The 13,959-nt window shown below is 37.5% G+C and overlaps 1 protein-coding gene across 3 annotated transcripts in view; it reads right to left on the bottom strand.

Annotated features, from left to right (window-relative positions):
* Positions 1 to 3,695: 3,695 nt before the first annotated feature.
* ADPRM (ADP-ribose/CDP-alcohol diphosphatase, manganese-dependent) overlaps positions 3,696 to 13,959 on the bottom strand; it is a 12,911-nt gene continuing 2,647 nt past the window's right edge. The window contains exons 2-4 of one of the 3 annotated variants that reach the window (XM_008586170.1): positions 9,279 to 9,905; positions 7,593 to 7,709; positions 3,696 to 4,106 (exon numbers count right to left, since the gene is read on the bottom strand). In XM_008586170.1, the coding sequence (XP_008584392.1) occupies positions 3,796 to 4,106; positions 7,593 to 7,709; positions 9,279 to 9,879 (1,029 nt within the window). In that variant the 5' untranslated portion in view covers positions 9,880 to 9,905 and the 3' untranslated portion in view covers positions 3,696 to 3,795. Of the gene's footprint in view, positions 4,107 to 7,592; positions 7,710 to 9,278; positions 10,212 to 13,959 lie in introns of those variants that run through there. The other 2 variants (XM_008586168.1, XM_008586171.1) reach the window with 2 other exon arrangements.

Genomic DNA, 13,959 nt, shown 5'->3' with positions numbered 1-13,959 from the left:
TTGGATGGGACTAGTAAGAGACAGGGTCTGACATTCTCTGGAAGCCTTTTCTGAAGGGTATTGTGTCACGATGCAGTAGAAAAGGCACTTGAACAAAAGCTAAGAAATATGAGTTCTAGTTCAGCTTCATCTCTATGTAACTTGGGCAAATAAACTGCCTGGTGGATATTTCCTTATGTATAAAGTAGGACTAATCACAGATGTCGTACTTACTTATACGGTTGTAAGGATCAAACTAGAAAATATGAGAGTACCCTGAAAATATGAAGTGCTTGCAAGGATCACAAAGGGCTGCACATGATTAACATAGAGGGGAGCAGGGTTTGGGTAACATATTGAAATAGAGGTTCAAGAGAGGGTGCTAGCCCTGAACTAACCTCACTACACTGAACTGGCACAGTACCATGAACTAAATGAGGACTCTAGATGAACCCAATGAACAGGCACGTATTGAAAGGAAAGGGAGGTTGGGTAGAATAAAGGAATTTGGGATCTATCAAGAAGGAAATAGTATTAATTACATTCTAAATGAGAAATAAAGGCTAAAGTCCTTGTGCAGTCTTTTTGAATGAATGTCCAAAATCATCCTAGAGAGGAGAGCATTTTAGAGCTGCATTCCACTATTGCTACTGTACTTGAAATGTGGCAAGCGTGACAGAGAAAGTAAATTTTTAATTTTCTTCATTTTCATTTAATAATTGGTATTCAATTATTAGAAAACTTTTAAGTATGTTTGGAACAACTTAGGTATATGAATCTACTTTTTCAACTGCAAATTTTAGGATATCAAAATACAGATCAAGTATTTCTAATGAAAATTTAGTGTCCAAGTGAGTGGGCTGTAAGGATAAAGTACACACTATATTTTAAAGACATGACGTGGTATAAAAAGAAAGAATGTAAAATATTTTATATTGATTACATGTTGAAATGATAATATTTTAGATATACTGAGTTAAAATAAAACATACTATTAAGATTAATTTTATCTGTTTCTGTTGACTTTCTAAAACATGACTGCTAGAATAGTTTAAATTATTTATGTGGCTCACATTGAATTTCTGTTGTCCAATGCTGTTTCAGACATCTGGATGGAAACTTTTTTACATATGTTAGCACAAAACTATAGTCAGATACGAGGGTACTTCAAAAAGTTTATGAAAAAATGGAATTAAAAGATATTACAAATCTTTCCATGAACTTCTTGAAGACCCCTCGTATTGTTTCACGAAATTTAGGATATACTTTACTCAAAAGTATTAATACCTGTCACATGTCAGGAGAATGAAAATTAATCTGGTAGCTTGTTTCTATTTTTATAGCCTGTAAATAGTCTATAAATACCTGTGTTGAATATCTATGTTAAAGAAGGTATGCATGAATTTTTTTGTTTTCGAGAAACTATCAAGATTGGATGAGAGAAAAGGGAAAAAAATATAGTTGATATTAAAGCAGTTATAATGAAATTTAAGGATTAATAAAATGCATGTAAAGGATTTGAGTTTTCCATTCTACATTTAGCTTACATAGTATTTATGGCTTTTATACCTCCTTTAGTATTAACTATTAAAGTCACACACATTTGCCAGCTCTATATAGTTCTCTCTCTCTCTCTCTCTCTCTCTAACACACACACACACACACACACACACGTATAGTTCTGTATAGTTCTATGTAGGCTCTACCCATCCTCCAAGTCATGCTTGCTTCTGTATCTAAAAGACAGTATGTTCAAGGTACACTTTCATTTAATCAGCATCTCCCATGTCAGACTAAATTCCATGAATACTCATAGTCCCTTTTGCATCTCGAGTTAAGCATATATAAAAGGCACTTTTGGTGGAGTGCTGCCTTTTGAAGTCTTTATTAATGGAATTGTTTTAAGCTCTATTTTTCAAATGAATTGAAGTATTATAAGTTTAAGATATCTATTATCAAAGTCTGTCTTCCCTGCGCCTACAGTTTTTTTCCTACCACTGTCCCTCTTCTACGTCAGCCTCTCGTCATCTGCTGCCTAGGCTGACACACGAATCGAATCACATCTTCCCCAGCTCAGAAACCTCAGGTTTCTTCACTATGTGCCGTTACATTCTGATTCTTGGCTCATCATTCAAGGCTCTTCACAACACAGCCCTGGCCTGTCCTTTTGTACCTTGTTTCTTGCCACACCCGAGCACTTTGGTGAGTCCTCATTTCATTACTTGCCACTCTTAAATTAAGCACATCCTCTGATGCTATTGCTTATGCTATTCTATCTACTTGAAATACCCTTCCCCACTTATTCAAGCCATTTTTCATGTCACCCCTAATCCCTTAAAACACAATTAAATTCCTCTTCCATGTTCCACAGTCCTTTTTCTGTAGTATGTCTCTCACTCATGGTTAAGGTCTGTGAATGCAAGAGCACATTACAGTCACCTCTGTGGTCGGCTGGACCACCTCTGTGGTCCTCAAAGATACCCAGGTCCTAATCCCTGGAAACCTGTTACCTTAAATTGCAAAATGGACTTTGCTGATGTAATTAAGGATCCTGAAATGGAGATTACCTAGATTATCCAGGTAGGCCCTAAAGGTAATGAAAAGTATCTTTACAAGAGGGAGGCAGAGGGAGATCTGACTGCACAGACAAGAGAAGATGATGTGACAACAAAGCAGAGCAATGTAAAGAGGCTACACTGCTGACTCTGAAGACGGAGGAAGGAGCCATGAGCCAAGGAATACTAAAGGTACAGCTCCAGAGGCTGGAAAAGGCAAGGAAAAGGATTCCTCCTAGAGCCTCCTGAGGGAGCGTGGCCCTGCCAAAACCGTGGTTTCAGCCCAGTGAAAAGTATTTCAGACTTCTGACCTCCAGAACTGTCAGAGAACAAATGTGTTGTTTTAAGCCATCAAGTGTGTGGTAATTTGTTATAGCAACCATAGAAAATGAATACACCCTTATATATCACCATAGTGCCTACATATTCAAAAGGCACACCTACTTTGACTAATATTTCTCTTACTGTTTTTAGACCCTGAATCAAACTTTCTCTACACTTAACAGTTCCCATTTGCCATGTACTAAGTGTATCTGCAAATAAGCCTTAGCATATATGAAACTAAGTTACACATGTTCCATCTGTCTGTAAAGGGAGTCGAGGGTAAATTTGTTTACCCACTGTAATCTCATGCAGCACCAGCTGATGGTGCAAACATCCCAAGCTAGCAGACACACAGCTGCACTGCACTGGGCCCTGGTTTGGTTAGAATTACAAGAGGATCCAGTGACTTCTCAGAAGCCCTTATGGAGGTGTGAATGCCGCACACATACCTGTGAAATAACTACTGATGGTTTTTGTTTACAAAATGGGAATACCAGCCTATAAAAGTCGAAGTACCGGTATTCTTAGCAAAAACTGTCCAAAGCTCATTCACACAGCAGCATGAACAGAAAAAGTTTACCTGAGTTTTTTTAAATCATGAATTTTAAGTAACATAGTTAACAACACATGAATACTTTCTCCTTGTAAAAAGTAAAAAATTTCAGGTAGGGCCAAATAAAATCCCTTAGGAGGACTATATGCCTCTATCTCAGTGCTTCTCCTAGTTTATTTTGCTTCTGACTTTCAGAACTGAATATGTTACCCAAAAATGACAATTCAACCAATGCACACTGAAGTCATAAATACATTTTGTCATGCAAGCAGAATACTAAACAATGAGGTTGAGGACTTTTATTTTTGTTTTTCTCTTTGTTTGGGGAGACAAACACAAAGCTAAGTCATTCTCTTTCTACCAAGGTAAACAAATCAAATCAGACTAAAAGTGGAAAGATGCTTCCTTCTTGAAATTCATAATTCTGTCTGGAACTCTGCCTCTCCCTTTCAAAATCATTTTGTCAGGATAGACATGAACTGTGCCAAAAGCTTGGCTGTCTGGAGCTGTTTCAATAACTCCTTCTAGGTTGACATGGTGCACACCAAAAGGATCCTGAGAGTAGCCACCATCATGAGTGTGACCAGCAAAGAAACCCACCACGCACTGGTGAGACCACATGACTGCCAGGGCGTCTCTGTAGTTCCAGGCCAGGCACACGCTGTTAAAGGAGTCTGGGTAAATGGGAAGATGGCCTGTTAGTTAAAGAAAAGAAGAGTTATGAGCCAATTAGGAAATCTCTCTTCCATCAAGATAAATGGCTAAAAGCTAGTACTCAGAAAAGAAAATGCGTATTGCTACCTCATTATCCAAATGGACTGAGCCCAGAGAGAATCCATATACATGAAGAAGTAGGCAATCTATAGCCACGTCTCTGGAGCACAGAAAGAAGTGTAAGACAGTTCACATGTGAGTGGGGAGAGGCTACTGTAGAGGCAAAACCCTGAGATCGCTGAGGCCTACATAGAGTCTCAAGTTGCCCAAACACCGAGGAAGAGCGAGGACATTCTGTGCAGGGCAGTCTGCAAAGCCAGCAGAAATTAGACAGATGCTGTGTGTGCTAAAATCCAATCTCACTGATTTCCTTAAATATGAATGTTATATACATAGAAAGATGTAATACTAAATAAAAGAACAATTCAGTGATGGGCCATGATGATGTATCATTTTATAAACACTCGACACCTTAGAACTGATTCATAGGACTTTAAACATCTCCATGACGTCAAGGTAGCCACGCCCATTTTACAGGTGAGAAAACTGAGTTAAAGCATTAGGGAAGGTTTATACTGGGCCCCACAGGAGATATGTGGAAGCAGAACCAGGAGAATTTCAAATTCTTAATGCTAACCCATCTATAAGCCTATACTATATAGCAGGCCACAGTTTTCCCTCTTAAGTATAGGTACTCACTGGTCTTTGCTTCTTTCCATTAAATCACTTTTCTTTTTTCTGTTACTGTTTATTTTTATTCTGAAATTTAAACAAGCTCTGCTTTATATTTGTTTGTAATCAATGTAAAAATAAGTGGGGGGGGGGGCAGAGTGTAACAGGACAGGAGTGCACGTGCTCTCTCTCTCCCTCCTGCACACACACTGACTCACACCCTTTGAGCTGTAATAAGGGCTAAGAGTACAAGAGTCTAAATGGGCAGTGTGACTTTCCAGTACCTAGAAGCCATACTGACTCATCTATGAAGTCCCTGCAGCAGTTGACACAATTAGTTGCTCCCTTCTTCCTTGAAACACTTAGTTTTCCCCCAACCTCAGTGGTCACTAATTTTCAATCTCTTTTGCTGTTTTTTCCTCATTTGCCCAGCATCTTATCAGGAAAGCCTGAATGATTGGTCCTTGGACTTCTCTATCCATATCTAATGCTTTGGTGATCTCTTATTTACATTGCTTTAAATATCATCTATATTCTTTTTTATTTATATTCTTTTTATCATCCACATTTATATATCTAGCTCAAACCTCTATTCTGAATTTCATACTGCCTATTCAACATCTCCATTAATGTCTAATAGGCATCTGATATCTAATAGGATCTGAGACTCAATATTTCCAAACCTGAACCCCTGACGGCTCCACCTAAGCCCCCTCATCTGCAGTGTTTCCCATCTCAGCTTACAGCAATTCTATCATTCTAAATGCATCGCCAAAATTCTGAAAGAAGACAAAATAACCTCTGAGTAGCCACAATAAAGTTAAAAAGCAAAGAAAAACAAAAGAAAATACCTATTTAACTTTTAAACTTTACTAAAGAAAGCCTGAGGCACTCAGTTGTTAAAGGTTTGCTTATCCAGTTTCTAGGCTCACAGCAAATGGTGGAAGAAATTTAAGAGACAGCTAAAGTAGATAGGTGCACTGCCATCAATAAAAAGAAATGGGAAGAATACAGGATTGAGTGGGAAAGGGGACTTGTATATAAAACATGGATTCTTTAAAAAAAAAAGAACAAAAAACAGATTCTAGTCTCAATCTTGTCAGTAACTGTGTGATTTTCGCTATGTAGCTTATTCTCTTTGGGCTTCAGTTTTTATATTTTTAAAATCAAATGTTTGGCATTATGGTCTCTAGGTCCCTTTCAGCTCCAATACACTTTAAAGTAACAGGTACAGCCTGGCAGTGGAAACTAAAAAGCAGACACAAGTCAAGAAGTATCCGACTTTCTGTGACCATTCATGATACAGCCAAATAGTATCACGTCATGCCAACAACCCCTGAGGGTACCTTATATTTTTCAAGCTTTGATTGACACTTTCAATGGTAGCAGAAACACTCCTGCTCCATCTACATGTTTTTACCACATCAGTGGAAGATTAATAAGTAAAAACTACATTTATAATAGAAATGCCGTTGGCCCTCTGTATCTGTGGATTCCATATCTGTGGATTCAATGAACTGTGGATTGAGACTATTCAGGAAAAAAAATTGTGTCTCTACTGAACATGTACAGACTTTTTTCTTGTCACTATTCTCTAAACAATACAGTATAACAACCATTTACATAGCATTAACAGTGTATCAGGTATTATAAGTAATCTAGAGATTATTTAAAGTATGCAGGAGGATGTGCATAGGTTATATGCAAACACTATGTCATTTTACATGATGGATGTGAGCATCTGTGGATTTTGGTATCCTCGGGAGGTCCTGAAACCAATCCCCTGCAGATACTGAAGGACAACTGTATAATTTAATATTATCAACTATCTGAATAGCCTATCATTTTTGAAGGTTTTCATACTCATAATTGAATCTGGTATAATATACAGAAAACTGCAGTTTGTAGGTTCAATATTTGTTCAGGACCACACAATTCTTATAAACAAGTGCCAGAACGGCATCTCGTTCTTCTGGCTCTCAGTCCAGCTGCAGTTTGTAGGTTCAATATTTGTTCAGGACCACACAATTCTTATAAACAAGTGCCAGAATGGCATCTCGTTCTTCTGGCTCTCAGTCCAGTCTTCTCTTCTATTATGCTACGTCAACTCTAGAACAAGGGCTAACCTCAGTCAACAAAACAAATTTAACAGCCATAATGAAAATCCAAATTTGGTTCTGTGTGTGTGCTTGTGTGTGTGTGCGCACATCTGTACATACATGTGAGTGTTTTAAGCACCTCCAGATTCCTATAATCTCTGATGACAGGCGTCAATCAAAAATGATTCTAAATGAAAATCTGACTTCCTTGTAACCGTGTGGTAGACACAGTTAGAGACCTGAAAGTGCTCACTGCCAGCTGAGTCTGTAATACTCATCCCCCATTACATCAGCTTTGCTTCATCTGGGCAGCAATAGCCTCTGTCTGGTGGCCACATCACTAATATGCAGGTCTCCTAAGGCTGAGATTCAGTATGGAGCCTGAACTGAATTTTTCATTTAAAAATTACTATATAATTGATACCATTTGGGGAGATTCTACTTTGAAACCTAAAGGGCCAACTCACAGGATTTAATATATGGCAAGATGTTTTTGTTATTTTACATTTCTTTCCTGATTCATCTTTAAATGTTAATCTTATATTCAGGTTGTCTCTCAACAAAAAATTTTAAATGAGGAATCCATTTTATAGAAAGAGGATATCAAAACATAAATATTGTTAGTATGGTTTAAAACCTAACTTTTCTCAATCTCTAAAATGCTGCTGTAATCAGATAAACAATTTAAGTACTTACTCACAATCACCACCTTTTCTTGGTGTGTGTCAGAGAAGGTAAGAACGTCATTTAACCAGTTCAGCTGTTCTTGGCTGAATCCTCCATTAAATTGGACAAAATGAGGCTCAGAAAGTCCTGAAACGAATTAAGTAAGTTAGACCTATCACATGTCTTTTTTCCCCTCACTTGGACATTCAAATTTAACTAATGCAGAGACACTTGTTTTTTACTTTTGGGAATATTTGATTAACAGCAATTGACTTAAAATTGGAAATCACAAGAATTTAGAGTAGCATATAAGTAAATCACACTGTACCTTACTCCTAGTCTTGACATTCCTCTGCTTACTTCACTGGCTTTCCATTACACAGAAAATACAAACTCCTCCTGATGTCCACTGAGCCACTCCACAGTCTTGCCTGTTTACTCTCCAAAATCAACTTGAACCCCACTGGCCCTTTTCTGTGTTCTTCAGTAATGCCCAAGTCTTATTCCACTCAGAGCCTTCATATTTGTTTTTCTCTTTGCTAACCCCCTACCCCTGTTCTTCCCAAGGATGACTCCATCCTGTAATTTAGGTCTCAGCTTACATATCTCTCTCCTTGGAGAGGTTCTTTCTGATCACCTAATCTGAAATACTACTCCTGGTCCTTTTCTATAACAGTCTATTACAAGAATTTAGAGTAGCATATAAGTAAATCACACTGTACCTTACTCCTAGTCTTGACATTCCTCTGCTTACTTCACTGGCTTTCCATTACACAGAAAATACAAACTCCTCCTGATGTCCACTGAGCCACTCCACAGTCTTGCCTGTTTACTCTCCAAAATCAACTTGAACCCCAACTGGCCCTTTTCTATGTTCTTCAGTAATGCCCAAGTCTTATTCCACTCAGAGCCTTCATATTTGTTTTTCTCTTTGCTAACCCCCTACCCCTATTCTTCCCAAGGATGACTCCATCCTGTAATTTAGGTCTCAGCTTACATATCTCTCTCCTTGGAGAGGTTCTCTCTGATCACCTAATCTGAAATACTACTCCTGGTCCTTTTCTATAACATTCTATCACATCATACTCTATTTCCTTGGAAGCATTTATCACAGTGGAAATAATCTTGTTTCTGTTTCNCCAAGTCTTATTCCACTCAGAGCCTTCATATTTGTTTTTCTCTTTGCTAACCCCCTACCCCTGTTCTTCCCAAGGATGACTCCATCCTGTAATTTAGGTCTCAGCTTACATATCTCTCTCCTTGGAGAGGTTCTTTCTGATCACCTAATCTGAAATACTACTCCTGGTCCTTTTCTATAACAGTCTATTACATCATACTCTATTTCCTTGGAAGCATTTATCACAGTGGAAATAATCTTGTTTCTGTTTCATTGATTATCTGCTCCACCCACCTACTTCTTCTGTTCTCTCCATTACATCCATAAAAAAGGGAGATTGTCAGTATTGTTTACAGCTGTAAACAGCTAGCCCTAGAAGAAGTGCCCAGCCCAGAAGAGCCATTCAAATATCTGTTAAATAAATGAGTCTTGAATCAACTGTAACCAATCCATGTAACATCAGGCTTACGAGAAGTCTTGACCCTGAACAACAGCGACAATATACTTTTACCTTAATAGTCCATCTTCCTGCTGAATAAAAGGTAGCTGAAGAATTTAAAGACAATGTATTAGATTCTCAGCTCAAAGGAATAATTCACCTTGAGGACTATTTAATTCCACATTTGGATTGTGCTCCCTCAGTATCTTCATACACTGCTGGTATTTTGGAGAAGACTGATCTATGCCCAAGACACTCAAGTCATAAGCATCAAGTAAAATGAAGCGGAATTTAGGGAATGGTACAAAATGATAAGCATAATAATTCTCTGAAGGCATGGTCTCAGGATGATGTACAATCTGGTCTTCTAGAAACTTTGTGTTAAGTTTAGAGTTTGTTAAATAGTCTCTACTGAAGTTATAGAATTCATGATTTCCCCATATGTGATGAACTGGGACTTCAAGCATTTTGAATGCATTCATAACAACTTCCAGGGACTTTTCTGATGCCTTATACTGTGCATTGTATCCATCGATGAGATCTCCAAGCTGAAGGACACAACAGGGTGTGCTACTTTCCTTATTCCAGTCTTCAATGGCACCCTGTAAGTGAAGAAGACTGTGTCTGTAGTATCTCCGCCTGTTTCCTTGGAAATTATAGCCGTCTTCTAAATCAGCATATTGAATATCTGCTATAACTCCAAAGGAGAAGAGACGTTCTGAATTCTCACTTAGGGTTCCAGGATTGGGTTTATCATCCATAACCTCCAAACAGATTTCTAAATAAACTAGATAAAGCAAAAAAGACAACCAAGTCATAAACATCTTAATTTTCTACTTGGAATGAAGTAAATGGTAAAATGAATATTAAACTTAATAGTTCATTCACTAAGCAGCATGATATAGCAAAAAGTGCTTGGCTTTAGAGTCCAACAGTCTTAAGTCTAAATTACTAAGTATTTGAAACACTTCAGTTTTCTCATCTGTAAAATAGATGATATCCTCTGTCCTTTAGAAGAGTAACAATTTACAAAAGGGTACTATCCTATTACTGACAGGCATTCTAATTCTAGTAAAGCCAAATCCAAAATTGGAATAATTTCTAATTTTAAAAAAGTTTGCACTTGTTTTAAATGTATGTACGTGCGTGAACACACACACACACATATACATTCTCTCCCACAAACTCCAAATAATTCTATCAAAACGTCAAGTTTTTTGGGGGAAGTTGTATATCATACTCATTCATTATACTTTATATATCAGGTTCCCATTATAGGTTATTGTGTATCAGGCTGTCCTCTTTGTTGGTGGGTAGGTTACCTGAAATAAGCTTTTCATATTTTATATCTTAAGTAACATGGGAAGCAATAAAGATATAAAAGGAGAGAAATAATTTTAAACCAAAAAAAATCCAGCACATAAACTAACTATGACATTGATGTGACTACCATCATTTCTCTGAGCAGTGGTTCCTAGTGCTTCAATAGCTGGATTCTAACTTGAACCAGGTTTTTAAAAACCTGAATACTAACCCTTCTACGCAACCAAAACAGAAAACATAAAATCTTTTCTTCTTACACATTATCTCTGCCCTCGCTCCGCAGCCAAAAGAGCAAGAGACTTAAAGTTGAAAAAACTTTTATAAAATTGCTTAAAATCTAAATTTATAATCTGTTAAGAGCCAAAAACACTAACAATGAAAACAAAAATCAAAGGCCAAGATCCTAAGTTATCAACTACTTTTATTATAAAGACTACAGCAATAAACTGTTGCTGTGTCTGAATTTATTAAAATTATTGTTTCTAAAAATTATTTGACTTTCTAAAATTATGTTCAGACTCCTGGTCTCCAGTCATTTGCCCAATATACCTGCAGAGTTCCTATTTAATTCTCCACAGACTGTGAAGTCCCAATTGTAAGAGGGCTCCTATCATAGATGGAGGCAACAACTCCACAGTCAGAATTAAGAGCCAGACTTCAAGAATTAGAGGCCTCTTTTCATTCTAAAACTGTTGTCACTAATGATACACTCTCTATCCAACCTGCCCAAGCATGAGCTCCAGCTACTTTCCTTTCTTCCTTAATTTGGTTGGGTATAACTAGCCCTAAAACAGGTGAAACTTCACCAGAAAAAAGAGATGGAAATCCCGAAAAATGGTTTGGTATTCTCACGCTATTTTTCTTTATCTGCTCACTTCTTCCTGCAGTCCCCATATGGAAACCCCAATAGATATCAAGTCAGTAAATATGTATAAGGAATGGTATAAATGAGAGAGAATTTGACGTGAAAGGTGGAAAAACTCAGATACAATTACAAGAAATACAAAACTCATCTAAGTGAGCTGAAAATCTCTAGTCCTTTAAGGTTTCAAATACTTGAGATTCCAAGTACAGATTAATAGGAGAATCAAACCAGAAGGTAATTGAGCAAATATATCACATGAACATTATTACCAAAGCTTAAGAGAAAACTGTTTCTGGGAATGTTCTTATGCCCTGCCAAATGAGCTGATTTGTTTTTATCTTTAAACTCAGAGCCTTTAAGGTGATAATATGTACCGTGGATCTCCTAGAGAGGATTTAGTCCCAATTAATTCGATCTTCTCTCCAGTAGACAGCTGTTATTTTGCCTACCCAGCATTCATTTCCTGTTCTCTCGGTAAGAGCAACCCAATTCTCCTTTAGGTATCTACCCAATTCCCCACTTTCACTTTCGCGTGGTTTGACCTCCACTCTCCTGGCTGAGGATGGGGAGCAGGAGTCACATAAAAAAATTTCAGTTTCCCTCTGGCCAGTTAGGGGTAGGCGTATAACCCAAGATGGGTTAATAAGCACAGCCCTGGGACGTCAGCTGGAACTACTAGCAAAGTACTGCAACTAAATTGATAACTAAGACCTGAGTTTCTGTGGAAAAGTTAACTGAGAAGCAAACCTGAATGATGGAAAGAAGATTCCTAGAAACATTAGTTGAATACCTGGATGCACCTGTTGCTGCAGAACTACCCTTGGTCATTTAGTAACATCAACCAATAAATCCCCCTTTGAGCTTAAAGCCAAATCAAATTGATTTTCTGTCATTTGATGCTAAAATCCTATCAAATATTCCTTCCCCTGGAATACAGATCAGTTTAGGGAAATTCAAGGCTATACTGAGATTTGGCAACCTTATAAAGAAAGTTAAGCACACACAGTTCAAAAAAGCCATGTGTTCTGGAGTAGAAAAGATATCCAAAATGGCAAATACATACAGCTTTTAAAGATAAGGTCAAGGATAGGAAGGCAACGTACCATTTTATTAAATGAAGAAATTATTTTGAAAACCAGAAACTTACATGTATACTGTGATTGTTCAGAGAAAGACAAGAGGCAAGAGGGGAGGCCAAGGCCACATTCAGGGAAAGACAATCAGGATGAGAAGTGAGTAAAGCAGGGCAAAAAGAACTATGTGGGCGAGGAACTGACCCTCCTGGCTAGTTCAGTATTTTATTTCATGATTCAGGGAGATTCCTGGGAGCTCAGAAAGATTGGTCCTGGTGGGCACAGAAATAAAAAACTCAAAGCCACCTCCAGTAGGCAAACTTAAAATTAATAAGCACTCTAATGTCATGGAATTTTTCCAAATTAGCCCCTTCTCTACCAAATACACACACACACACACACACACACACACACAACGGGGGAGGTGAGGATTATAACTGTTGAAGCTAATAATGAGTACATGAAGTATTATTCTCTCTACTTTTTTTTTTTTTTTTAAAGATGACCAGTAAGGGGATCTTAACCCTTGACTTGGTGTTGTCAGCACCACGCTCAGCCAGTGAGCGAACCGGCCATCCCTATATAGGATCCGAACCCGGGGCCTTGGTGTTATCAGCACCGCACTCTCCGGAGTGAGCCACGGGCCGGCCCTTATTCTCTCTACTTTTAAGCACGTTTTAAAATGTCTATAATATGAAGTTTTATAAAAGCTTGTAAAGTTTAGAGAAAATAGAATCTGGAAGAATTAGAAGACCTAAGGAAATATTTTTCTTTTGAATAGAAAGGGGGATCCAAGTTTTTAGTGAACTTTGTTCTGAAAGTTTTGCCTGCATCATTTATCATGTGCTAAGTTATCTAAGTTTTAGTTAAAGCGGGATTATAATGAAATGTTTAAAGCTCTGAAGTTGAAAACCTGGAACTGAATTATAGTCCCAGTTTTTCCTGCGGCAAAGTAACCCTCACCAGATCATTGAAACTCAACTGAGTTATAGTGCAGAGCAAATTTCTTTGTAAATCATAAAACACTATATGCAATTAAGAAAATGATTTTTAAATTATATACCTGAAAATATATCTGTCTAGTGAGCCTCAATATAACAAACTATCACAACTTTTAAATGGAACAGAAAAATGTAAGAAATTTTATAAGATTTTCTCTCAAAATTCCTACAAAAAGTCCTGATGCAGGATAAGCAGCCAGCATTTTGTGAAAAGCACCTTAGGCATAAACAATTTTTAAGAATAGAAAGAAAAACCCAGTGAAGCTTTAATTTCTGAAAACTTGCTACAAGATGATACTAATAAAACTTCTGTAATATTTATGAGTGGCAGCCTGAAGTTCCTTGTAGAATGCCCTCACGTACCTATGATGAATTTGTGGAAGAAGACAGCCCTACACTGAAGAGTGCTTCCTTCACACTACTGTCAAAGGAAAAACAAAACAAAACAAAAAAAAAACAGGGGGGGAAGTCCAGACGTTAGTAAGGAGACATTTTAAGACAGACTGTTGTAACAAAAACTCAAAACCTAAGCCAGAGTGTCTCAGAAAAGGGTGGGTGAGTGAAGCTTTCATATGCAAT

Source organism: Galeopterus variegatus, unplaced genomic scaffold (genome assembly GCF_000696425.1).
Source record: "Galeopterus variegatus unplaced genomic scaffold, G_variegatus-3.0.2 Scaffold3857, whole genome shotgun sequence".
NCBI classification, from domain to species: Eukaryota; Metazoa; Chordata; class Mammalia; order Dermoptera; family Cynocephalidae; genus Galeopterus; species Galeopterus variegatus.
The sequence above is the reverse complement of the archived record's forward strand: the minus strand, read 5'-3'. Positions and strand labels throughout refer to the sequence as shown.